General features: G+C 46.8%; 2 protein-coding genes across 2 annotated transcripts in view; one reads left to right on the top strand and one right to left on the bottom strand.

Moving 5' to 3' along the window:
• Positions 1 to 1,053: 1,053 nt before the first annotated feature.
• Positions 1,054 to 1,719, bottom strand: MTLN (mitoregulin). Its single transcript, XM_074817576.1, has one exon. It carries the CDS (start codon positions 1,644 to 1,646, stop codon positions 1,470 to 1,472), a length of 177 nt encoding a protein of 58 aa, XP_074673677.1. The 5' UTR covers positions 1,647 to 1,719; the 3' UTR covers positions 1,054 to 1,469.
• Positions 1,687 to 25,678, top strand: part of BUB1 (BUB1 mitotic checkpoint serine/threonine kinase) — a 32,966-nt gene continuing 8,974 nt past the window's right edge. The window contains exons 1-28 of the mRNA XM_074817577.1: positions 1,687 to 1,780; positions 1,973 to 2,055; positions 3,952 to 4,066; positions 4,703 to 4,831; positions 5,091 to 5,207; positions 6,312 to 6,430; positions 6,609 to 6,710; positions 7,688 to 7,814; positions 8,818 to 9,019; positions 9,701 to 9,845; positions 11,447 to 11,632; positions 12,074 to 12,138; positions 12,413 to 12,500; positions 12,799 to 12,868; positions 13,416 to 13,635; positions 13,879 to 13,969; positions 14,275 to 14,388; positions 17,714 to 17,773; positions 17,852 to 17,996; positions 18,364 to 18,560; positions 19,548 to 19,588; positions 19,847 to 19,953; positions 21,331 to 21,383; positions 21,488 to 21,678; positions 22,940 to 23,100; positions 23,446 to 23,780; positions 24,642 to 24,694; positions 25,220 to 25,357. Of these exons, the coding sequence (XP_074673678.1) occupies positions 1,760 to 1,780; positions 1,973 to 2,055; positions 3,952 to 4,066; positions 4,703 to 4,831; positions 5,091 to 5,207; positions 6,312 to 6,430; positions 6,609 to 6,710; positions 7,688 to 7,814; positions 8,818 to 9,019; positions 9,701 to 9,845; positions 11,447 to 11,632; positions 12,074 to 12,138; positions 12,413 to 12,500; positions 12,799 to 12,868; positions 13,416 to 13,635; positions 13,879 to 13,969; positions 14,275 to 14,388; positions 17,714 to 17,773; positions 17,852 to 17,996; positions 18,364 to 18,560; positions 19,548 to 19,588; positions 19,847 to 19,953; positions 21,331 to 21,383; positions 21,488 to 21,678; positions 22,940 to 23,100; positions 23,446 to 23,780; positions 24,642 to 24,694; positions 25,220 to 25,357 (3,475 nt within the window). The 5' untranslated portion in view covers positions 1,687 to 1,759. The remainder of the gene's footprint in view (positions 1,781 to 1,972; positions 2,056 to 3,951; positions 4,067 to 4,702; positions 4,832 to 5,090; positions 5,208 to 6,311; positions 6,431 to 6,608; positions 6,711 to 7,687; positions 7,815 to 8,817; positions 9,020 to 9,700; positions 9,846 to 11,446; positions 11,633 to 12,073; positions 12,139 to 12,412; positions 12,501 to 12,798; positions 12,869 to 13,415; positions 13,636 to 13,878; positions 13,970 to 14,274; positions 14,389 to 17,713; positions 17,774 to 17,851; positions 17,997 to 18,363; positions 18,561 to 19,547; positions 19,589 to 19,846; positions 19,954 to 21,330; positions 21,384 to 21,487; positions 21,679 to 22,939; positions 23,101 to 23,445; positions 23,781 to 24,641; positions 24,695 to 25,219; positions 25,358 to 25,678) is intronic.

Raw genomic sequence — 25,678 nt, 5'->3', positions numbered from 1 at the left:
CGCCGGGAGCCTGAGGCGGGAAGAGCCGGGGCTGCCCCGCCGCGCCCCACGTCGGGCTGCGGGTCGAAGCCAGAAGGGCCGCCCCCAGCTCCCGCCCCCCAGCCAGGGAGTCGCTGCTTGCCAGGCAGGGCCCGGTGTGGGCACTGGCCCGTGGCCACCCCGCGGGTAATCCTGCCCCTGCCCTCCCCAGAGCGACCCCTGAGGCTTCTCGCTTGCGCTGGAAAATGCACGAGCACACGCTTCGCACTTACTGGTAACCGCTGCCCCCGCCCCGACACAATGTCTCCTGTACGCAGGCAAGGCCACAGCACGGCACTGGCAGCCGTACGGAAACCCCTGCTTCTAACAGTCTGCCGGTCTCCGGGTTCAAACCACCCAAAGGCACACCGTGAAAAGGTGTCGACGCTTCGCTGGGCCTGTGCGTGCAGCTCGGAGCCAGCCGGTGTGGTCTGAACCACGCGCTCCCGTGAACTGCAGCTCTGCTGAACACGGGCACTCGGTACTGCACAGCCCAGCCTTTGCACTGAAGGAACTTCCACAGGTTTGAAACCTTGTTGCTACCAAAAAGCCTCAGGACTATTTATTTGGCTACAGATCAGCATTTCATGATCTTAAGGGGCACTGGACAGTTTTGGGGTTTTTCCCCCAGAATTTTTAAAGCTTTTACAGTTCAGTAATATAGCTGAAAACCAGCAGGCTGCAGAGCGTGCAGTAAATCCTCCAGCACAAAACAGGAGCACCCCCTTTTATCAGACTCAAAGAATACTCTTCTGGAATTTGCCAGTGATGGGAGGGGAAGATGGAACGTGCTACAGCTATCTGCACACTCCCTTGCCCAAAGTGCAAGAAGAAATTCAGAGTCCAAAGCACAAGCCTCCTCCATTTAATTTGCTCATTCACCCTGCCCAGCACACGTGCACTATTTCACCACTTAATTGTCCCCACAGCTTTTTTTCATGTATACTTTTCATAAAGAGATTTGTCACTTGTTACAAGCGCCTGCAAGGTATGTTTTCACTTATCCAAGAAATAAACACATCTAGGAACATCATGTCATGATTTTTGATAGTTTAATGCATTGGTAGCACTTCCTGGCAAGGGCAGAGCAGCATATGTAGACTTAGAGCGAGACAAATACAGACAACCCTGTGAAACAGGGAAATACATTTGGTGTCGTTGTTCCTGTATCCTCAGGATTTTGTGAGGTTAGTCCGATTGCAGCTTGGGATCTTGTCATCCAAAGAACAAAGGAGAGCCCTCGGTATCCCACGGATGCTGTCCTTTGCCAGGGGGGCTCCAACGCCGTTTCCACCAGCTCTGACAGCAGCACAGGGCGAATCCGCTTCTGCCGCGCCGAGGGGAAGCTGCAGGAGGAGACAACCGGAGGCTCGCGTCGACCTTCCCAAAGCGGTGGCGAGGGCAGGGAGGGGAGGCCGGCTGCGGGGCAGCTCCGAGGCCTCTCCCGGGCTTCAGGCCGCCTCTAGCTGCTCCTGGGCGGCGGCGAGGCGGCGCTGGAGGCGGCGCTGGCGCCAGCGGAGGAAGCGGCGGCGGGCGCGGGCGGCCTGCCAGCCCACCAGCACCCCGGCCGCGAAAGCGCCCAGCAGCGCCCAGCGAACGACCCGCGGCCGCAGCGCCTCCAGCCCCATCCCCGCGCCGCTCCGGCTCGGCACCGCCCCCCCGCCCCCCCCCCTTCCGGCGGGGCCGGGCCGGGCCCCGTTAAAGGCCCTGGGGCGGGGGAGGCGCCGCGTCTGCCCGCGCCATGGCGGAGGCGGCTTCGCAGGTCTGGGGGGGACCCCGCGGCAGGAGGATGGGTCCCCGCAAGCAGGAGCGGGGCGCGGGAGGCTGCCGTATCCCTTGGGCCGCTTCTCGCCTCTATAGCGCGCCCTGGGGTGAAAGGGGTCTCCTTTGAGCGTTTGCCTTAATTTGTTTCAGGCTCCACCACCTACTGTCTGTGCTTTTCCCCTTTCCGCAGGATCTGCTGCTGGCAGCAGCGTTTGTCTCCGATGCGCAGTACAACAGAAACATTCCTTTTAAGACCTCCCCGGAGGCAGTCAGGTAAGGGGGTCAGTGTCCCCACAAACACCCCTGCCATCCCCTTGGAGCAGGGCTCCGTGCTGGTTTTGAAGGCAGCGTGCGGGGCACTCGAGCTGGGATGGGGAGAACCAACCGCAACTGTGTCCAAAGAGCAACAGCTAAAAACGGCTGGGGACCTCGGGTCCACCGTGTGCTGAGGAGGTGGGATGGCTGGGATGCACAGAACTGGATTTAAGCTGAAACGTGTATGTTGAATGGGGCTTAGTGCATCTGGAAAAAGAAACAAAAACTTGCTTTTTCCTAGAGCAAAAAAATTTAAATTTTTCAAGACTGAAGCTGCAGCGCTCTGTGGGAATGAGGAGTTTGGAGAGCTTGGTCAGCCCTCACCTGTGTGGAAGGGCGTGCTGGAGTGTGGCTGTGCTGGGTGTAAGTGGCAGGGTTTGGGTAGCAGGGGGCTACGTGGTTGGCCTGGGTGGGAGAACAGCCCTGTGCCAGGTGGACACAAGCATTGCCAGCTGGTGTGGCAGCGGGTGACACCAACCCACTGCCCACCAAAACTTCAACTAATTGATAGAGCGGATGGTGCGTTTGCTCAGGTGTATTTCAGAATGGGTGGTAGCTGCTAGGGGAGTAATTAAAAGCTTACGTTAATTGGTGATAACTTGGGGAATTTCACTTAAGACTGTTTTGCCTGCAACAGTGACTCTCTTCACTTTTAGCTGATGGTAAGAGGCCAAGCAACTTCAGAGAGGTGATGTTTCCCTCAGGCTTGGACTGCTTTAGGCAAACTGTTTCTTCATGTAAAACTTAAGAGAAGGTGGCTAGTGTAGAAGGGAACAGTAATACAGGGCTGCCCACAAAGCAGTGTGTGAGCATTAATGACTCCTGTAGCCCTCCCCACAAAACCCTTCCCTTTTACTTAGTTCTCATGTCTTAGCTAATAAAGTTTTTGGGGTACCTTGGAGACACAAGTGTGGCTAGGTATGTTTGTTACAAAGGATTTGAGCAGATGTATGCTGTTGTGTTGTGTAGCTGTAATGCCTGTCTGCTTTGGAAAAACAGACTCTGTGCATATAATCTTGTCCTGCCCAAGCATGCTCAGTGTAAACAGTAGAAATGAGCAGGTTTTAAGTGGCCATGTCTTGATGGTGTTATTAAGGGTATAATATCATGTCACCTGCCCCGTAGCCTTTATGCAGGTGGTTATTGGGCAGATGAAATGACTGTTTGGCAATGTTGGCAGCTTTTTTTATTGGCAGAGAAACCATATCCTCTGCAGATCTGCTCCGCATCTCCCCAGAGGAGCCACTGTTGCATGCCACTGTGTGAAACCTCCTGTGGGAGGCTTGGAGCTGGATGTGTTCATGGTTATTGCTAGCATTCACCAGAGGTTTTGCTGCCTATGGGGACAGAATACTGCTGAAGCTCTGTAGTAAAAAAAAAGCTTACTGTGCAACTCCATACTGTTCTCTGGTGGCTTTTCTTATTTCTTTGCTTTTTAACCTGCAAAGAAAGGGTGTTAGATAACTAATCAGATTTAGTTTGTGTGTCATGTGGATACCTCATCTTAGCAGAAGTTTGCACTCAAATTAAGGAGCAAGGTAATTACAAAAAAAGGAAGCAGCTTTACCAAATCTGTATGTTGCAGTCTTAAACTGAACTGAAGAATGCCTGTGTTCCACCTTCCTGGGTTTTTTACTCCTGGGAAGGGAGTGTAGCATCTATCAGCTCTAAGACTATAAGGAAGGACAAGGAAACAAATTGCCAAATCCCTGGCTAGCAAAAATTGTGCTGCTCTTGCCATTCCTTTGTGGCTGTCTGGGACAGCATGTGCTGTTATTTCAAGATGCATTTGGTGAGCACATGGGTATGTGCACTGAAGCCTTGATTTATGGTGCCGCTGCCCTCTTTCTACAGGCTTTATTATCTCTATAACCACTGGATTATGCGAACAGCCACCTACTTCTTCATCTTTCTCAACCTCTCCCTTGCGGTGTTTGAAGAACCTGCTGTGTATCCGCTCCCCTTCCTGGTAAGTTTTCAGTATAGAAGCAGCAATGCAACTATCATTGTGTTGCTTGGTAGAGCAAGCAAGGGTTTCTTGCTTGAAACTAGTTGTCAAGAGATAAATGATGCTGATATTTCTGTTGATATCTTTGGTCTCCTGAAATGGGAATAAAAAAGGGGCATAGGAGCTAGATATGGGAGCCATCATGGCTGTCAGCAATGGCTGATGTGACTGTGGACAAAGACACGTTGCTTTTCTGCATCTTGGAGAACAATTCTAGCCTTCTATATGACCCAAGTCCAGTCTTCATGCCTGAAAGCAGAAGTGGAGACTTGTCCTTAGAACTGATTTTTCTGTAGCCTTTATTTGTCCTGCACTAGTGTGTTTGAGAGAGATGTGCTCCTTGAATCCTAAGCAAATACAAATTTACTGGCTTTGACCTGCCTGTGGCAGGGAATTTCACAAAAGGCAGCCTGAAACTATTGCTTAACACTAGATATGCGAGCCTGTAAAACGGCTGACAGCAAAACCCACTGGAAAAACTTTTCTACTGCCTCTGGTTTTCCTTTGCCTGTACCCCAACCTGAACATACTCATCAGTGTGAAGAAGGTTAGTGCTGCTCTTGGTTGTCCTGACTTGGGCCCCTTCTCTCTCTGCAGGTCACCTCTGTGGTTGAGGTGTTGTGTCTTGTGGTGTTCTTTGGCCGACTGACACATTTTGCAAAAGTCACCCTTCGCAACGTATTCTGGAAGGATACCAAGAATATCTGCATCATGGTTGCAATCCTGGTGAGTTAGGCCTAGGGAAGCCCCCAAAGTTGAAGTGGACAGTGTAGAGGTGGCCTTTTTCTTCCTGTTGCTTTCCTGGTAACACAGGCCTGATGTACAAGGGCTCTACAAGAGCCGTGGCCAGATCAACCAACAGTTGGGTCTGTCCTCACAAACCTGTCGTGTGGGCATCTGTCTTGTGTTGGGCAACCCTATTGTCATCACCATCTAGACCCATTTCCAACATTGCTTCTGGGAATTTTCCTTCTTTCTTCTACAGTTATCCCTAACAGACTTGGCCATATATGGGGTCCTCAGGATGTATGATGTGAGGAGCATTCGATGGTCAAGAATTGTGAGGCCCATCTTTCTGATCAACTTTGCGGAGAGTCGCCAGGTAGGGAAGAGGTCTGGTGGGATGTACCCCTGGTGCGGGGTCCTATTTTTGGACAACTTGCTGCTTTTTGAGAAGCAGGGGATTTAGTAGAAAGGTTTTTGTGCAGAAATGGCATCATTTAGGTTGCTGTGAATGAAGGCTTCTCTCAGAAGTAGCCTAAAGCAAGAATTGGAGGAAAGAGTATGTTTGCACTGGTGCTGCCTGGGCTGTGCACAAGGTACTGAAAGGCTTCTCCCTGTACCTATGGGCTGCGTTACTGCTGTACAGAGCCCTAAGCGTGCTTGGGGCTGGAACTAGAGCTTCTCAGCAAACACGATGCTGTGATGATTTTAGGGAAGATGGTGCTTAAAGTGTAAGACTGCATGGAGAAGGAAGAACGTTTCTTGTAAGGTCAGCCCATGGGCTGTGCTTAGTCCAGCCTGTGTGGAAGAGCAGCCTCTGTTTGCAAGCAGAGTCAGATGCTGTCTTCAGGAGATGTGAATGTGAGCAGCACCGCAGATGAGAAAACTGTTTCTTCCTGGGTCAGGGCCCAGGTTACTTATTTCTGGAGGTCTCCTAGGCAAACAAGCACAAGTGTCATGCTGTTCTCAGAAACTGGACTTGCAGTCTAGATGGGTGATTTGGACTCTGATGCCTCTAGTCACGGGCAGATCTTTGCCCTGCTGCTCAAGACCGTTTTGGTCCCAACTTACAAATGAATAAATGACTGGTGTGGAGGCCTGGGGGAGGGAGCAGTTGAACTCAGAGCATGTGTTTTGTGGCCTGAAGCGATAGGCTTCTCTCCATGATGAGCCCCCTGCAGCAAGAGCATCTCAGCAGTGCCACAGGGCCCTCTGTCCCTTGGCTAGCTGAGTTCATGATGGCATGTAAATAGGGTTTGTCCTTCTAGCATCTCCTCTGGGGAATGAGAAGGAAAGGCCTGGTACTCTTGAATGGGTTTTAGCAGAGCAGCTGGCACATCTGGGTCAGAATCTCTCCTGTCAGGTGACAAAAGAGTGTCCCACTTTGCTTGCCTGTCCATGTGTAGGTGTTTGATCCAGATAGGATGGTGAGGGGAAAAATGGGTACCATCTTGCCTCTAAACACTTTCCTTCTCCCTGGCAGATTCGGAGAGCCTTCCGCAGCATCCGCAACACACTGCCAGAGATCACCTACGTCTTCTTGCTCTTCATGTTTAGCCTTCTCATGTTCTCCCTCATGGCCTTGAAGCTGTTTGGTGAGAGGTGTGAATACTTCTTTTGCTCAGAGCTGGGTGGGAAGAATGTGTGTGATACTTCCAGGCAGGAGGGAATCTGGCGACTCCAAACAATTACTAGTGAATACAAGCATTGCTGATATGTGCAGTTCCTGTGGTGGGACACGTGATCTCTGCTTAACTTCAGATTGTCCTTTTCCTCTTAGGAATCTCCAGACAGCAGAAGGCTTGCCATATTTCAAAAACTACTTAGAAATTGTCTTTGACCTCTATGTGCTGGTGACGACAGCAAACAGCCCGGATGTCATGTATGTATGCTGAGCTTGCAGTCTTTCTGTTGTGAATGCTGGTGTCCTGCTCCTAGTGGCCAGATCTCTGGTTAGAACAATACTGTGTTTTGCAGAAGAAGGTATTTCAGGGCAGCAACAGGGCTTTTACTTTTCCAGCCTGCAGGGGTTTCATGAATTCTCAGCCATCTGTTTTGTAAATGGCTCTGAACCACAATCTGAGGTTAGGAAGGCTTTTAGAAAAGATGCAATGAAAATACTGCTTTCCAAATGACCCAGTAGCTGATGAAGGCTTAAACTGGAGGGACAAACATACACAGTCTTTAATTAAAACCCTTTTGTGAAAAGGAAGTATGTGCTGCAGTGATCAGGTGTCTTTTGTAGTATGTGCAAGTCTTTCTATGCCGACTCCTTTTAATTTGTACAGCTGTGTTAAACTTATGTGAGGGTTGGGCTTTCCATCCTCATTTATTCTAACTGGATTCCCATTTCGATTTGTACTGTGAAGGTATCAAAGATGGGGGGTAGGGAGGAATGGCACACTCGTTTGCGCACTGGAGATGTGCTGAACAGAACTGGGATGTTACAGGGACCCTGGGCATTTAGACTGAAAAATGCTGCTAGTCCTCCTAGAGTAAGTGGAAGAGGAGGTCTGTGTGCAGTCAGGGTCTGTGAAGCCAATAACCACCTTATGACTGAGACATCACTTCAAGACTCTGCACTTAAACTTAGCCATGCTGACAGAAGCTTAATCTCTGTGCTTTCTCTTCTGCATCCCTTCAGTCAGAGCCTGATAAACTAGGATGAAAACCTAGTGGAAGTCAACTGTTCTCTAACTGAACTAATGCATGGGTTTTAGCTTGGGTGTTACCTGGCAAACTTTATCTGGCTATCCAAAGCAGTACTTAGATATCTGTCTGGAAGACTGTTTTCTTGTGGCTTCTTTTATGTCCCTGTTTGTCTGCCTAGAAAGTAGCAACCTCTCTCCCCTTCTCTAGGATGCCGGCATTTGACTTCAGCTCATGGTATGCCCTGTTTTTCATTGCCTTTGTCATCGTCAACACTTATATCTTCATGTCTCTCTTCCTGGCTGTTGTGTACAACAACTACAAAAAACACCTGAAGGTAATGTTTGGAGGAGTGAATTGTGATTGGTGACTGCCTGCTGTTTGATATAACCTTGTAATGAAATATCTGGCTTTCCCTTGGAAAGCATCTGCTTCTGGAGAAGGGGGTTCAGCTTCTTGCCTTTGTTGCACTGCAAATAACAAGCACAGGTCCACCTTTCATATCATGGGGATTGTTGTGAGTTCTATTTTTAGCATTTAACAATGAAACATTCTACAGTGCTGTGGGCCCAAGAAGTTGCAACAGATGTCTCTGTGTTATTGCTGTAAGAGCCTTAGTCCTACTCAGAAATGCTGTGTCTGTGCAGGAGACTGATTTGAGTTGGCTATGAGCACACAGCACACTATCTGCCACTGCATATGCTCTTGGAGCAAAGGAAATGTAAATGGAGGTGTGAGTGAATCAGAACTCTTGCTGCTCCTAGCCAAGCTGAGTAGGTGCAGTTTGGTACTTGTGATCAAAGGGTGAGAGCTGGAAATTCTGGGTGATCCCATGAGGGGACTGACATTTTCTCAGTAATAAGTTGCTAGGTCTTCCCAGAGGCTGGTCTCCCAAGGGTATAAGATTCTTTAGCCTGCTTGTAATTGTGTGCAGAGGAGGATCTCCACCCCTGATCTCAGCAGTATTCACTTACGCATGGGAAGCATGTGTGGACGCATCCTCTTTGCTTCTGTGACCTGTGGACATGCAGATCCTGTGATCTTTGTTGTCTCCTTCCTGTTAGACACTATCCATTGTCTTTTCTTCCGGTTTTTCAATGCATCTCCCAGCAGCAAGAAATCCATTGATCCTTCCAGAGTGCTGTGCAGAGGGTCCACAGTTGCCTGTTAAATAGCACTGCTCATCACCCCCACTGACTGTGCCGTACTTCTTGTCTAATGTACTCCAAGTGTGTTCCTCTGAGTCTTGCATCTCTGTGCCATGAAATAAGACTTTCTTTTTAAAAAAAAAAAAAGAGGAATGGTGACTGAAGCTGGCTGAATCACAATACTCTTTCTAGAATGAGATCCGTAAGCTTGCTTACATGAAGCACTGCAAGATGATAGAGGCCTTCAACATCCTGAAGGAAGAGGAAGGAGCACAGTTTGTGGTTAGAGAGGCCCAGTGGAAGCAGCTTGTCAAGCTGGTGGCTCCTGATATCAGCAACTCCCACCGAGAGCTGCTGCTACGCATCTCGGATGATCAGCAGAAGGGTTTCATAGGTGAGTAGTGGGGCACTGCTATGCTCGAGGGATTGGGGAGGAGCCTGGGGTCATGAGCCTGATGCTTCAAGGGTTTTGGCACTGGGACTTGTGGTCTGTAATGGACCCAGAGGGACTCCAGGCCCCTCTTTCTGCTTCCTTCAGATTGCTTAAGTCCTGAAAGGTGGTTCTTTCTGCCTGTGCTGTAGCCTGTGTCATGTACACTGTGGGCAGCTCTTCATGGCCATTTGACATCAGGCTAAGCTCGCCATGGAGAATGGGACCTCCTGTTCCCAGCACAGGACAAGGAAAGCCTCCCTTGTTACCAGATTCCTCCAAGCAATGTGGCTTCCCACACAGTCCTCTGGAGCCTTTCGCTGTGCTCCTGCTGGAGACAGGATATCAGGAGAGATGCGTCAGTCTCCTCATGCTAGATCATGCCCATCCTGATCGTTAAAGGTTTATGCTGGTTGTCGGCCTGTAGCTTGAGCCAGTGTCCCAGGAATGGAGCAAGAGGAGCTGCTTGAGTACTGAGATCAGCCTGTTTTGTGGTGGACACCACTCTGGGCATGTGCTTTGCCTGCTGCAGCAAACAGATATTGAGTCCGCACTGCTGCAGCTAGTGTGCATATAGGTTTGCATTTGCTGGACGCTGTCTTTTAATGACAGCAAACTGATGTGTAGTGCTCTCCCCTACTGTAGACAAGAAGTCCTTTGTACAACTGGCAGATCTCCTCAACATCCAGGTGATTACCCTGAAAATACGCAGCCATCCACTGGGGCAATGGATGCCTGGTGTATACAAATCAGCAGTGAGTCGGTTCCTGCGCAGCATGGTTAGGCACAGGTAAGCCTCTGCTGCTGGAGCAAGCTGCTCTTAACGTTCAAAGGGCTGCAGAGCAGTGGTGTTGCAAGCAAATGCTCATCTGGGTGTCATGCTGGAAAGCGCAGACTGCATCTAAGCAAACATTGGGGCTTCTGTTTTTAAAAAGTGGTCTGTGGATCAGCTGTGCTCTTGGCCTACCTTCAGTAGTGTGGAGAAACTAGACTTGGCTATTGTCAAGTCCATACCTCTTTCAGTCCCACTTGTTCAGATCTTCTATAGGTGCTGAGTGTAAATAGTTTTTACTGAAAGCAAGAAGTGCTTTATGGCCTGCCTTGAAGGACTAGTCTAAATGCTTCACTTAAAGGTGATCTTACCTCAGCAGTCTTTGCCGCAAAGCTGCGTTGTGCTGCTTCACGGGGTCTTACCAAGTTGGTACTATGAGCTACTAGTGCTCTGTTTGACATCTGAGTCTTCCCAGAATTGCAAAATCACTGAAATTGGAAGAAACTTCTAGAGATGGCCTAGTGTAACCCCCTCACTCAAAGCAGAGTGAGCTAGCGTAGGCTACTCGGGGCTATATCCAGTTGGGTTTTGAGTATTTCCAAGGATGGAGACTCCATAACGTTTCTGCAATCTGCTCCAGTGGGTTTTTTAACCCTTGGGTTAAAAAAAAGGCAAGCTTTTTTGTTTAAATGGAAAATCTTGTATTTCAACTTGTGCCCCGTGCCTCTTGTGCTTTCACTGGATACCACTGAGAAGAGTCTGGCTCTGTCTTCTGTACACCTTCCCATGAGGTATTTATACATATTGAGAGCCCCCGACCCTCTTCCCTCTCAGGCTGAACAATCCCAGTGCTCTCCACATCTAATGTGTTAGACTGTCCTATCCTTTAATCAGTTTTGTGACCCTTTGCTGCACTCGCTCCAGTATATTCATGTCTCTTATACTGGGGAGCCCAGTTGTGGACACAGTACTCTAAATGTGGGCTCACCAGTACTGAGTAGATGGGGAAAATCCCTTCCGTGGAGCTGTCACAACACTCTTCCTAGCGTAGGCCAGGATGCTGTTGGCCTCCTTTGCCACCAGGGTGCATTGCTGGCTCACGTTCAACTTGTCAACCAGGACCCCCCACTAGACCCTCTGCGGTTCACCCCCAGCCTGCACTGGTGCCTGAGGTCATTCCTCCCTAGGAGCAGGACTTTGCATTTCCCTTTGAACGTGGTAGGGTTCCTCTCTGCCCAGCTTGTCCAGGTCCCTCTTGGGACACCCATCTGGTGTACCAGTCACCCCTCCCAATTCTGTATAGTCTTCTGTTTCACTCGTCTTTCTGCTTGAGAAATGCTGCTTGTCTTGTTGAAAACTTAGTTGCAGTCAGTCTCTTAACACTGGGAGCATTGGCAATGGTGTACCTTGAAGGCTTGCGCTCTACTTTTTGTTGGACTTCAAGGGCAAAACTAAACTCTGCAGTAACTTTTCTAAACTCTCAGGTTTGGGGACAACTGATGGGTAAAGGTAGTTTCCTAAATGGCAGTGTTTGACAGGAGGCAAAGGACTCCTGAAATAACTGTGCAACTTTTACCACCTTGGGAGTGGCAAACTGATTTTTCTTTTTCTTCCTGCAGGGGATTTGTTTGGACTTACGATGTGATCATTCTAATAAACGCCATCTTCATTGCTCTGGATGAGGAAACCCCTTATATTTCTTATGCAGAGTGGGTCTTCCTTGCTTTGTATATAATTGAGATACTCCTGAAAGTGTACACTTACGAACCAAGGGCGTTCTTTGGCAAAAATCAGTTCTGGAACTGGTGAGTGGGATAAACGTTTAAGGGTGGTGTGAAGTGTGGCAAGATCTTTGTGTTTAGCTCCTCAAGAACAGAAGGTCTTTTGTAGAGATGGGCCGCTTAACTCATTTGTCAGGATGTAATTAAATTGATTGTATGCATCAGAGGACAATGTGCTCTTTCCTGGCCTAACCTGGCTCTGACAGAGACTACTGTTCTCTGCCCTGCTCTGCTATCTCAGTCAAAAGTGCCTCTGCAGCATGTGAAGATAGTGGCTGGGCAGGGGAAAGCGTTTTGCTAAACAAAGCTTTCCCATCTTCCCACCCTGCAAATAGTTTGAGATGATGCAGGGCTGTCTGGCACAGATGTAAGGAAGAGGGGGTCACTGCTTTTATGTCGTGTGGCAGCTTAAGTGCTCATTCTCTGTCGCCACAAATCTAACAGCACTGCCTTCCCTTGTGCTAGGTTTGATACTCTCATCATCTTTGCTGCCTTGACTGCAACAATACTCAATACCACCCTGAGATCGAGTAAGTGCAGCTTAAGCAGTCTGCATGCATCTGGGAAACTTGGTGGTCTTGAATTGTCTTTTGCCCCATCACCTTGGGCTTGGGAGGCTTTTTGACAAGACAATGAATTTTCTATAGGGTTTCTAAGAACTAACCCAATCTCCCTTTTTTTTTTTTATAGCTACTTGTTGCAAATAGTGTTTACCAAGGACATAATCATAACAAATGTAGGAACATGCTTTGCATCTATGCTTATTTTTCATAACAAATAAAAAAATCTTTTTTCCTTTCTCAGCCACGAAGTACAACAGCCAACAGATCCTGGACATTGTCTTTATCTTAAGGGTCCTCAGGCTAATAAGGATTGTTGACAGCATTCAAAGGTAATGAAGAGAATGGGATAGGGTTGTGTGGTTTTGGGGGTGGGGCACAGGCTGTGTCAGAGGCTGGTTGAGTCAGTGCCTTGAGCTGCTCTGCATGGCTGCTTTAGACTTGACAAAGCATCCCAAGGCCTTGTCCCAGTGTGCCTGGGATGAGCCCAGTTGCTGCAGCCTCTCTGGAGGCTTACTAATAAATAAGGACATGTGGGGAGCACATGCTGGGTGGAATGTGATGATAAGCAAGCATGGGCTTTAAAAGAGCCTCCCCACAGCAGGTGTTGCCATGAATCATTTGCTGTAGGTTCCGGGTCATCATGAACACACTGATAAACATCGTACCAACAATGTTGACATTTGGTGGGCTGACTCTGGTAAGAAATCCTTGTATCTTAGCTTAAAGCACTCCAGTTTTACAGGAATGTGTCTTAAGTCTTGCGCTCATGCTGTTTCCAAAAGGATAAATGCAAATCTCTGAATGGTGGGCCTTTGAAACTGTAAGTGTCCATTTGATTCTTGGTCACTGCACATGTAAATGTGTGCAGAGGGTTGGGTTCCTGCTAGTTGCCAGGTCAGGACATCTCTTTTTGCTCCACAGGGCAGTGAGGATGTTCTGTGCAGTCTGGGCTTCACACTGTAAGGAATCAAACTATGGTTTGGGCAAGAAGCTGAATGAGAAACCTGTTTCTCAAATAACGTCCTAAAAATAGCTTCTGTTATGATTTGAGAATACTTCATGTATTTGGGCTGGAGTTCTTGGCTTATTATTCCTGCTCTTGAGTGGCTTGGGTCTCTTGGACTCTATGCTGCTCCTCAGCAGCTTGCCATGTCTGTAAAAGCTGGAAAACTTGTTGGAACTCTGAACTTGCCATGGAGTTTGCTGCTCACTGGAGAAGCAGGCGACGGGGTTTCTCTTCCCAGGTTGTGTACTGTGTATTTGCTATTATCGGCATGGAGTTATTCCATGGGAAAATCCAGTTCTTCCCTGCAAACTCAAACGCTCCTCATTCCCTGGAATGTGGAAATACAGCTCTCAAGGATTCTCTGTTTGCCCGTGCGAAATACTGCAAGAACAACTTCAACAACTTTGCCTCATCCTTCATCGTCCTGATGGAGCTCACTGTAGTCAATCAGTGGCATGATATCCTTTGTGATGGAAGGTCCAAACTAGAGCTTGGTGATCCATGCTCTTCCCCGACTCTGTTCTTCCCCTTGTATTGCACACACCCATGCGTGTAGTGCCAGACAACAGAGAAATGGTCCTTGCAGGGGGTTTTGTTCAGATGGTCATTGCTGGGGAGTATTATCTGGTTCCTCCCCTAGCACCGCTCCACAGCAAGATGTTGTCCTCCTTTAGTGCTCTTGTCCTTAACTCCCGCTGTATTTTTTGCCAATGGATTTGCCAATGTGACGGTTCAGCCTGCGAAGCTGTATTTCATTGCCTTCCACATTGTGATGGTGATAATTATTGTCAAGTAAGTTTTGGTTTTCACTTAGGGGGCAGAGCCCCCTCTTCCCTCCAGCCACGGCTCTGCTGGTGGTCCTGGGGTCTCACATGGTGTGACTCTTACAGCCAGGACATGTGTTGTAGAGGAATCTGCTGCATCTATTCTTACCTCCACTGAGTGCTTCTCTGACTTAGAGCTCCCCACCTCCAGCACAGGAGGGTTTGGAGTGCTAGGGAACGAGTCTGGGAATACTGAGAGAGTAGTTGATGCCCAAAAGCGGGGGGGATGCCAGTAAGGAAATGCTGTTATGTAATTCTGCTCATTTCTTTCAGTATCTTTGTGTCGTTCATTTTGGAAGCTTTCTTTGTGGAGTACTCCCTTGAGAAGAGTGAAGTAGAAACAGCCATTGAACAGAAAATCCAGGAGCTGGGAATGGGAGTTCAAGAGTAAGCCCCCCAAAAGGGTAGTGCTGGATGTGGCTGGCGTGGAACATTTGATGAGGGCTGTGGGACTGGAGGAAAAAGCCACCCTCTGTCCTGAGGTGTGAGCTGAGACTCCTCTTTCTTGTCACAAAGTTCTTGCTAATCTGTCATGACCATATAGGCTTGGTCTGGATGTTAGCAGAAGGCTACTCATGTAGGCCTTGCAGCTGCCTTGCTGAACTCTTCCAGCCCCAGGCTGTTGCCCAGAGGACAGGATTGATGCTGGAGACTTAACAACATGACTGGTGCTTGTCCTGCCCAAGAAAATCCTGCTGGGTACCTGTGGGCCCCTGGGGTAGGATGAGTTCTCCCCAGGGTAACTTCTAGTCCTTTTTGTGTAGGGATGAGCTCCAGGATGAACATCTCCTTGATAACATGGAGAGTGCTGAGCATGACCTCGAGGGGGAAGGTGGAACAAAGCCACAGTCTAAAGGGCTGGTGTTTAAAATTGCCTCCAAACGTAAGTGCAGCCCTACAGTGTGCCCAGTGTTTTGTTGAAGAGGCCATGGCTCTGAACTGTCCCTGATCGTGGCCTCCTTGGGGAAGCTTCCAAGCACTTCTACTTCCTTTGGGCTACAAAAGCCGCTAAAACCCAGCTGGAGGTTTTGAGAGAACTGTGGACACACTAATGTTTGCTGTTTCTTTTCACTTCTGTGGCAGCTTCTTTTCCTCTCTTCTACCTCATCTTCTGTGCACGCTTGTCTTCAGTAGCCAGTCTGTGAAGACATTGCCTTGGTGGCTGAGGTCCTGCTGTTGCCAAGAAGTCTGTCATCTTTTCTCCTGCCTATATGCACTGTGCATTCCTCCTGGCTTGGATCACAGGGTGACTATATGCTCCTTTCCTCTAGCTTGATAACTTTTTTTTTTTCTCCTGATGGCTTTCTTGCTGTACCTTAGCCATTTGCCGAGCTCATGCTTCTTGGCATGGCAGCTGATTGGGATCATAAATCTGGGAATGGAAGCGCTTAAAACATTAAAATAATGGTCTTACCCTTTACAAGCACTCACAGCGCTTAAAAGTATATGGGGTAAAATACCAGGGAACATTATTTGGGGCATTTGTTTTCTTGCCTGTTTAGTGTAAAACATGAGGAGCAGCCTTTGAGTAAGAGTTGCCTTAAGGTAGCCACTACCTAACTTCTGCTGAAGAGTAGAATGGATGCTTACAGTGATTGTTTGGGGTTGTTGTTTTTTTTTTTTTTTGGCCACCTGCAGGGTACAGGACAGTTGACTCTCTGCTCCAGCGTATGTTTGAGGCAGAGATACCCCTTGAGGACGAAGGCCCTTCAGTTGAAGAGTTCTCAAACTTGTCCCCTACTGCTGCTATACCCAGTAATGTGACTTCTGAGAGTGCTGCATAACAGGAGCAATCCGCCACAGTCAACGACAAGGAGCTAACTCTCGGCTGCCTGGGTCTGGAGCATTTTCCCTGGCTGGCCGCCTTCAGCCACTGCACTTATGCCCCTGGGCCCAGATTACACAGTGGAAGGGGCAGCTGACGTCGGAAACAGCTTCGTCATTTAAAGGAGCTTTATCTCATGTGAAGTCTCATATAAATGTTGAAACTGGAAATACTCTCACAGGAAAGCAGAGGGAGAGTTGGCGTAGCAGACTGTGCCTGTTGAGTAGTGGTGCCATAGTCAGTATGTTATGAAATGCCTACTTCTTGTAACTGGAATCTTGTATTACTGCACTTTTATATGCATATATGGACCAATGTAAGCTGAATTAAACAGTTCCTTAGTACATTAAATTCAGCAGTCAAAAAAAATGACCAGTTGTCCCAGAGTTAATGATGGGAGGGGGTGGGGTGTGTTGCATCATCTCCTCAACGTTGTGGGTTGCTGACAGGCACAGAGCCCTGTGGAACCTGGGCAAATAACGCCAGGGAGAGGGCTGGGGGCTCCTCCTCACTCCCCTGTTTATTTTGACATGCAGAGAACAAGTTTTGCTCAGCAAGACCAAGGTGCAGTGAATTGTGCTGTCCGGATCTGTCCTATGCAAATCTGAACTTGTTATTTTATAGGTTGATTCTCCTCCGCCTCCCGTTGATTTGCAGAAAACAGACTCTATAACTCAAATAGAGTTATAAAGCAGGTATGTTTACTCCGGCCGGGCTGCAAGGGGATTTCTCCACAAAGCTTGCACACCCACCACACATTTTACCAAAAACTTAGAGAGTGTGGATATACATATTCATTGGATTACATAACACAAACATACATATGCATGAGTAAGGCTGGGTTAGTTCGAAAGGCTGATGTCAACAGTTTGTTATCTTTGCACCTGCGCATTCCCTCCTGGTGCTCGTCTTCGGGGATCTTTGGGAGGAAGGCTCGTAGTCTTTCTCACCTTGTTTTTCCCTGGAGCATGCGCAGATTCTCTTAGCCAATTTCTTGAACAACAAAAATGTTTTTCAGCCAGTTTACTCATCCCATCTTATTTAAGGGAACCAATGAAACTTCTACAATCTGTATATGGCTACCTTTACTCATTACTGAGGCCCAACTAGTTAGAGCACACCTGTTCCTCAAGGACAAAAACATGATATTTTGCTGAACACTGCAGTTCTTGGTAGATTTTCACAGTAAACTGCTTTGTTTTGATGGACACAGTAGTCCTTGGTAAAATTCCACAGAACAGTCTGGGCAAGCAGGATTATTAGTAATATTAAAAAAAACTATAATACTATAACTTGATAGAAGTAAGTAAATAAGTTGCTAAGCAGTTTTCTATAAGTAAATAAGTCTTAAAACAAGTAATCGTTTCTCTGTATCACCGTGCCCGGCTAGGCCAAGCCCGGGCTGGGCTTTGGAAGTCCGGCACGGCCTCCCGGCACGGCCCTGGCCAGGGGGCGGGGCCTCGCCCAGCCAATGGCATGAGGACAGGCGCGGCCCGCGGGCGGGATTGGCGGGGGGTGCAGCCAATGGGAAGGCGGCGCGGGGCGGTGGCGCGCCTGCGCGGCGAGTTTGAATCGGCGGCAGCCGTTGAGGCGGGCGGATCATGGAGGCGGCCGTGAGGTGAGCGGGGACCCCGCGCCGGGCCGCTGTGTGCGGGGAGGGCGCCGGGGCCACCTGGGCCTGCTCTGGGGGCCGCCTTAGGGCGGCGGGGCAGGTGCTGTAGGGGGGCCGGGGCGCGCAGGGTGAGGGAGGGGCGCAGGCCTTGGCCTTTGCCCCGGTGCGGCTGGCCCGCCGGAGCTGTGGGGTGTTAGCGCCTCGGGCGGGGAGCGGTTGGCTCCTCGCCGGGTGTTTCCTCCTTGGCCCAGCCTGACCTGCTTTTCACCTTGCAGGAGCTACGAGGCTCAGATACGGAACTACCAAGGGACGGACCCCCTGGAGCCATGGGACAGGTCAGCGCGCCCGTGGCTCGGCTTTTGGCGTTGCTTCTGACGCTCGGCAGGGTTATAACTTGCTTGAGTGTGTTCCAGGTATGTGCAGTGGGTAGAAGGATGTCTTCCCCTTCAAGAAAAACAAAACCGCTTGCCCAGTCTCCTGGAGCAGCTTGTGAAGACGTTCTTAAGTGACAAGAGGTACCACCAAGATTCAAGATTTGTGAACTACTGCATTAAGCTGGTAGGTACATGCTTTTTGGGGAATTAAGATATCCTAAAAAATTAAAGTTGTCCCACATTCTGCAGTTCTGTGACTTCAAAGAGTTGTGGGATGAAAAGGAGCCCTCAGGGGTGGGGCATGCAATTCAGATGTATTGCGCTCTCTAGGAGCTCTCAGAACTTTTCAGTCTTGCTGAAGGGCAGCATATTTTTTTAAAGCTGTGTTATTAAGATGTTTAGCTTGTGAGGGGTATCTTATCTACCACCTGGTTTTATCTTTAGAAAATAATGCTTTCCTATGATGATACCCAAGAAAATGTTATTGGGTTTTTTGCCTGCAACTTTCTTGGATGTTTTTGAAAGTGCTTATGCGTCTTTATCTTATGCAGGCAGAGTTGATCACTTCTCCTTGCCAGTATTTTGACTACCTGTATGGACGGGGAATTGGTGCAAAGGTGTCCAGCTTCTATGTTGCTTGGGCTCAACAGCTTGTACATGAAGACAATGTGCAGTGTGCAGGAGCTGTCCTTCAAAAAGGACTTCACAACCAGGCACAGCCACGAGAGAGCTTGCAACAGCTGTATTGGTAATTCTGACACATCTTTTACTTGTTGAGTTATCCAGATATCATACAGTTAATTTTTTTTCTTGTGTGCCTATGCCTTGTGTTATAGCAGAGGTGGACCAATGATTATTTTTGTTAAGGGTAGGTATAAGCCTAATACTTTGCTGTTCAGTGTTTATTGGATGTTTTGGAGGGTGTGTTGAGAAAAACTGTACCAGTGTGTCTTCAGTGAAGTAGGACCCAAAAAGAAAATCCCTTAATCGATTCATTTCCTGTCTAGTGTCTGTTAAGTACATCCAAACTGTAAAGATGCGTAGCATGGCCTGCTTCAGGCAGCCTCCTTTGGAAATACTATGTGTGAGCTTCATTATTTGGAAACTCAAGCAAGCTGGCCATGCTAATGACACCTGGCTTTTCAAGTCAGGGACATCTGTATGCTTTCCAGAGGGTGTTACTTGGCTGTAGCTCAACCTGGAGCTGGCTGTGTTTCTGTTGACACTTCCAGGTGAATGCATACTTCAGCTGTAGACTGACTTGGATCCTCTTTGATTTTGGTTTGTGGCTATAGCTGGAACTGCAGTGAAATCAGACATCAGTTTCCTGATCCCAGCTGGATTTTTTTAGTCCACCTTGGGGATATGTTGACAATAATACATATATCCAGTTTCTTCTGCTTAACACGCAGCTGAACTGGAGTTTAGCATTTAGCTGTTGGAAGCCCTAGAGCTGGTGCTTATCATGATGCTATGCGTTCCCTCTGGTGATGATAAAACAAGAGCCCAATTTCCATATACTCCTGCCTATCGCAGGCTTTTTTTATTTCTGCGAATGTGACGCTAACAGGATATGTCCATATACAGTAATAAGTGTCCTGTAACTAACATGAGTTTTTTAGTGTTACGTTTCATAACATGATGACCATACAAGGAAATCAAAGGTTCCTGGGGGGTGGGGAGGAATGAGGGACGGATCACTTAATGATAATAACTGACATCTCTTGCAATTTAGCTGGCTGCAGAATTATGATCCTCGGAACCCTCCTTTGCAAGGTGAGGCTAAAGATATCTGCCTGTGAGCCGTAGCTCAATTAGGTGAATCTTGTACCTCGATCAGTGAGTTTTGTCACTGAAGAAAATAAGTTTCCTGTAGAAACTGGGTTTTTCCTGTTTTCCTGGCCATATTTAAAATTCTTAAGGGGAATATATTCAAAACTAGGTATTAGTTTTCCAATGTTTAAAGTTAATAGAAATTCATAAATGAGAAAATTATTTCTGTTCATTAATGCAAACCTATATTATCTGTCCCAGGTGCTGCTGTTCTAAAACCGCTTCAAACTTCGCATGCTGCAAATCAAATGGTTCCTCGAAAAGGTGTTTCAAATCTTAATGACCCAGTGTACACTTGCAAAAATCAGGTAAATGACTATTAATAAGCAATTTAGACATTGTCGGGAAAATGTGGAGCCCTCACATAAAGTTTAGATTGATGAGCTTGGCTGAGTAAGAACGATAAAATATTCTAACTGTGTATCTGGTGTATCTCAAAAATGTTACTGATGTTTTTATATTGTAAGCATCACATCTTCACAGAAATATCTCAATTAGGAACCATCAGGACCCAGTTTTTAGTCACTCGACGCATTTCCAGAATCACAGAGAGAGTGTGATCCGTCCAGCTGGTTAGCATTCTTTGGAGGAATAAGAAGATCAGTAGATTCTGTGCCAGTCATGCTTCTTAGAAATTGCCTACACTGCATTTTGATGAAATTCAAGTTACTTCTTAAATACCCTCTTTAAGAATGTATAAAAGGTAATGCCAGAGGCAGAAGAGAAATTTCCAGGCTGGTCCTCGGTGGGATGGTGGCTTTTTACAGAAGTCGGTCTGTTGAAATGGGCAATAACTAGATGACTGTCACAGTTCATTAGCCCCCCTGTAGGTTGCCAGGTCAGGCTCTAACAACTTCCAGCTGAGGTTCTTCTCATACTTCATGGAGATCTTAAGTTTACTTCACAGTCCAAATCCCGTCACCCTGTAATTATCTCCCTTCACCTCCTTCCCCACAATAAAACAACCAAAAAAAGAAACCATACTTGTTGTAAATCAGCTAAGTACCAGAATGCAGCACTCTCAGTCTTTTGAGGTTTGACAAAGCTAGTAACAATTCGTCACAGTCTGGTCCAGCCAGATAAAAGGTGAACGGAGGGTGACATTAAAGACTGCAGGTGGGAAACCGATGTAACCTTTCTCAACTTGGTCCTGTTTTCTGAAGTGCTCATGGCTCTTTCAGTTTGGTATTGCCTGCAAATATGGAAAGATATCTTGGATGATGGAATAGAGCTTAAAACTGACTATGTCTGCTGCCTGTTCCGTAGCCCTGAGGTTGGATAGCTTGTCAAAGAAAGAAACTGAATGGGGCCACCCAATCTGTTCTTAACAAACCCAAGTGATCTGTAACTTAACATTCCTGGTTTTTAGAATAGAAACTATCTGTTTGACTAGTTCCAGTGTCCTTCTGGACTGCAATTTCCAGAACTACACCTGTCTTACTTAGTTCTCTGGGATCTTTTTCATCTTCCAAAAGCTCTCGGAGATTACAGTGAACAGGATGATTCTTCGGGATGAACTTCCTCAGGCTCTGATGACCTGTAGAGCTCTCTTTCCATTCTCATGGTCTGAATTGTCATCTCTTCAATCAGAATTAAATATTAGGGGCTTCCCAGTTGCTGGTCTTGTCAAAATGGGTGGTTAACTATAATATCGGAATTTTTTTATTTCTCCTGCCCTGCTTTAGGGTCCTGATTCTGCTGGTATTCAATCCTGTTCTTCTGGTAGAAGAGAAGAAGTGTAAGTGTCTGGGTTTTTTTAAAGTCACGCTGTGGGAGAATTAACACACTCCCAGAATAAATCAAATAAACTTGAATAGAGCTTCCTCTTGTTTTTCCTCACAGAAAGTACATTACGTACATCTCCAAATCTGAAGTTCATCCTAAGTCGTCATCTACTGTAATTGAATGTGAGCAGGTTGCAATGTATGATAAAAACCTGCTCGTATGTGAAGGTTCTGAACTTTCATTTGAGGAGCTAAGAGCCAAGAGATACTTCAAGAAATATGAGCGCCTCAGAAGACAGCAAGAATGGGGTATTCTTTTCTTTCCATCTAGCTATTTCAGAAACATTCTCATATTCTTGGAAAACTAGTACTTGGCTGCGTTCATTTCTTTTTAACCTCTCTACTGAAGCATGAAAACTTTCTCAAAGTCCAAGTTAGCATCCCTGTACAGAAACGGGGTGGGGTGAGCTTGGAAACATTGGGTAACGTGCCAAATGACTGACATCAATATTTACTGTTTAAGCTCATCCCTTGGGTTTGTCTTTTCAAACCGATTTTTATAAACAGTGGTGTTTCTTCTGAGGAAACAGGAGGAAAGTGTGAGCAGCTCTTGGCAGTACTAGTTACTCTGATGAGAGTTCTAGCTGCAGCGCTCTGCCACCTGTAATTCAAGTTTGAGAGTATCTTGGGGTCCTATCAGTAGGCTGTAATCAGAGAGCGCAGAGCATACTTTAAACTGTTGTAGGTTATGTATGACGCCACACTTTGTCCTCGGCCCGAGTCAGTCAAAACCATCTTGCAGTGAAGAGTTGACACTCTCTTTGCTTGGCCTTCTTTGGCCAGTGTAGATGTGGGATGCCCCTTGTATAGTCAGCGATGGTGTGCTTGTAGCTGGGATGGTCTCAAGGCATAGAAAAGGCAAAGTTTGTAATTCGAGGTAATACCTTTATTTGCTGAATTGATGACATTTTGGAGAAAAAGTAGGTGATCTTTCAAATAGACAAGTCTTGGAGAAGCAAAACCACTGAGTGGAAATAGAGCAGCTGCTCAAAAGTGAGTTAGTTGTGTATCTGACCTTTTATAGGAAGGGAGAAGAAAAGTTGCTGGGGGATGTTGCTGGACAAAAGAAGTAATTATCTCATTTGGTAAAGGAAGAAATGGATAAATTGTAGTCAGGGTTAAAGAGAGAGATTCAGTAGGAGGGAAGACACTAATGCATTTTTAAAACAAGTGGTTGAGCCTGGCACCACGCTCACACCAGATGAGAGGTAGGCTAGCCCATGAACTAACTGCTAAAAGCCTTAGGGCTGCTGCTGGTTGCTAGGCCAGCGCTGAGATAGTGTGTGTAGCCCTCCTCTGAGGGGTCAGGACTGAGAGGTTAGGTACAGTGGGTCATGTGGGAAATATCTGCCTCTTGCAAACTTACACCTCTAGATCTGAGTGTTGTTCTGCAGTTGCACAGACTATATATATGTACATTTTAAATTCCAGCAGCTTGTAATGTCTGTGTTGAGAAACTCATTTGGATTCTGATTAACTGTCTCACTTAGTATCATTGTTTAATCCTTAGAAGAAGAAGAGAGAGATTCCATAAGGAAAAAAGAGTCAGCTGTCCTTGAACTGCAAGCCCTGCAGCAGAAGCTGGAACAGCTCACCCAGCTCACCAAAAGCCTGGAGGAAACTAGACTGGAACCAGCATCTACAACATCAGCTGAACCAAATAAGACAGTGGTATGTATGTACTGTGATCAACAGGAGCAGTCTTCATGAACTTACAAAATTTAACCATGCTTTAGACAGTAACCAGAGTAGGTCGTAACCAAATCTGGAAGTTCAGGCTGCAATACCTGACTAGTATAGACACCTGGCATAACGTTAAATACTTGATAACATATATTTTAATTGTTAACCCCAAAAGTTCATTTTTGCCTCTCTGCAATTTAGGTGTAGTTGCATATGAAAGTTCTCTTATGCATGAAAAACTGTTCTAGTTATGCAGAAATAAAAGGGAAAATGGCAATGGCTATACTTGTGTGGGGGTGTTTGAGTGTAAAATAGCATTTCTCATCTCTAAAGGTGCATCCACATGTGGCACCCAGTGCAGCTCCACAGCAGAACTGGATGGCATCTTGTCAAAACTCAGATCTGCAAAACACCCAAGGTCTGGTGCCAGACCAGCCTCAATCAAGTACTTTATCATCCGCTGCTCTTACACTGCAGTCAGTGAAACCCCTTGGCTGCCAGAAGATATCAACCTCCCTGTGGGAAGCAACGTATAAGAAGGATGCAGTCAAAACTCAGCTAGAGCTTGGAGAACTCCAGAACAGTTTGTTACACCCTCCATTCAATCATGTTTCAGCTCAGGAACAGCCACAACCTGACTCAGCTCTTAATTGGAGCGCTGGAGAACAGTACGTAAAAACAGGCTAATTCTTGCTCTGCAAATTGTGCAGTCGTCAGTATCTACACTTCTGCTGAGAATTAACTAAAAAAAAAGGCTCTTCCTCTTCTGAAAGAAAAAGTAATCTGAAGTAGCCTGTGGAAACCAATATTTAAACATAGATCAAACTTACAGTCCTTATTTCAGTTTTTAATTCCTTTAACCCTGTGTTTTAGTTATAATAACTAAGAGGAAATTCAGTGTGTAACTGAAGTAATTCAGCTTTGCTGTCCCTGGCATGCCTGAAATAAACAACAGGATATGCTTAGTCCATGCAGATCCCCTATGTTACGTCTTGGCCAAAAAGGTCTCCAGAGAAGAAAAAAAGTGCTTGTATTTATCTTCTCCCTCTTGCTTGTGTAACTTAGCTAATACAGAAAACAAAATTGGGGAGCAGAGGGAGAAACCTAGGTAAGCAAAGGCTAGGCTTGGCCAACAAGAGGAAATGGGACCAGTTGTCATTCACTCATGGAGTTACTTGGAGGCAAACTGTATCCAATGTTGGATTTCATGCCTGCATTTTAACCTTTTTAAAGGACTCTGCTGCCTTTTGGGTATTATACCTATTGGCAACTGTATGAGAAACTTCCTGGGGAACAGTCTGTAATAATATTCTGAAGGATCTCTCGCTTGCTTCCTTTGTGTGACTAAAATTCATGAGGGGAAAAAAATACACTCTGTAGTTGCTGTCTGTCTGGGATGTTTCCTTTGTTCTAGACTGGGAAAGGCCTCCTTACTGCTTAGAGTGCAGTACTGCTGAGTCCTGAACTGAAGCTGGAATTTAAATAACAGTTTTTATTTCAAGCTAACGTTCTTAATCTTTCCTTTGAAGGCACCCTAACAAGAGATCCACTAGACTAACTACTTCTGTGGATGTGAAAGAAGGTAATGAGCCCAGTTTTGATGGAGACTGGCGCTACTGGTATGACTGTTTCTGCTGGGTATCAATAGGATGTGGCTACTAATTCAAAGCCTAGCTAAGCTTTTTGACTTTAACTCCATCCCTGCATGCTTGAGCACTGTCTGTATATTCCCTTCCATGGAGCCAGTCCCTGTTTCCACCTTCAGTGCAATTCATTTTTGTTTGAGCTCGATCAGAAATTCACTGTCTGTCCTTGCTGGCTTCCTGCCTGCTTGACTTTGTGTCAGAACGGATTATTCCTGGGAATTGAAGATGGAGTCCTTGGAGGCCACCCAGCTGTCCAAGGTCCCTCTTGCCTTTCAGGGCAGTCTCCCTTGGGAATCTGCCAAGCAGATCTCTGAACAGGCCAAAATATCTCCCAAAAATTCTGGGCTCTCATTCTGCTACTCACCTTGTTTACTTCTCTTACTAACATTTTGCTAGCTACTGAAATGTTAATAAACAATCCCAGGCTACTTCAGAAATGATCTCGCTGTTCTCTTTTCTAGCATCTAGAGTTGGAAATTCTTCCTTTGCTTCTGGAAATGCTTCTCAAGCTACCCCAAACACCTCACTGGGAGGAGCAACACAGGCAACACCATTCAAAGTGCAACCTTCACCTACAGTTCATACGAAGGAAGCATTGGGTAAGCGACTGGAATAACATGCAAGTTCCACTGGAGTCAATGTGATCTCACCCGGTAATTTTAGTGGAGCTGAATATACAAGGAGGCTATCTATGATGGGCACATGCACCATTCAATCAAAGAGGAAAATAAAATTAAATTGGTACTTTTCTTTCGCAATTGTCTGGATGACCCAAAGCTTTTGACCAGAAATAGGTGATTTAATAACATCCCAGCAGCTGCATCCTGTAAACTGTTAGTCACTGGTGATACACCTGCCAGGCATCGTTGGGCAGCATGTTCTCAGAGCTGTCTTGCCAGTACTGTCAGAGACTCCTGTTT

This window comes from Strix aluco, chromosome 3, assembly GCF_031877795.1.
Source record: "Strix aluco isolate bStrAlu1 chromosome 3, bStrAlu1.hap1, whole genome shotgun sequence".
Taxonomy (NCBI): domain Eukaryota; kingdom Metazoa; phylum Chordata; class Aves; order Strigiformes; family Strigidae; genus Strix; species Strix aluco.
The sequence above is the reverse complement of the archived record's forward strand: the minus strand, read 5'-3'. Positions and strand labels throughout refer to the sequence as shown.

Coding starts and splice junctions, on each gene's coding strand:
- MTLN (XM_074817576.1), bottom strand. CDS start 1,646: ATGGGGCTGGAGGCGCTGCGGCCGCGGGTCGTTCGCTGGGCGCTGCTG.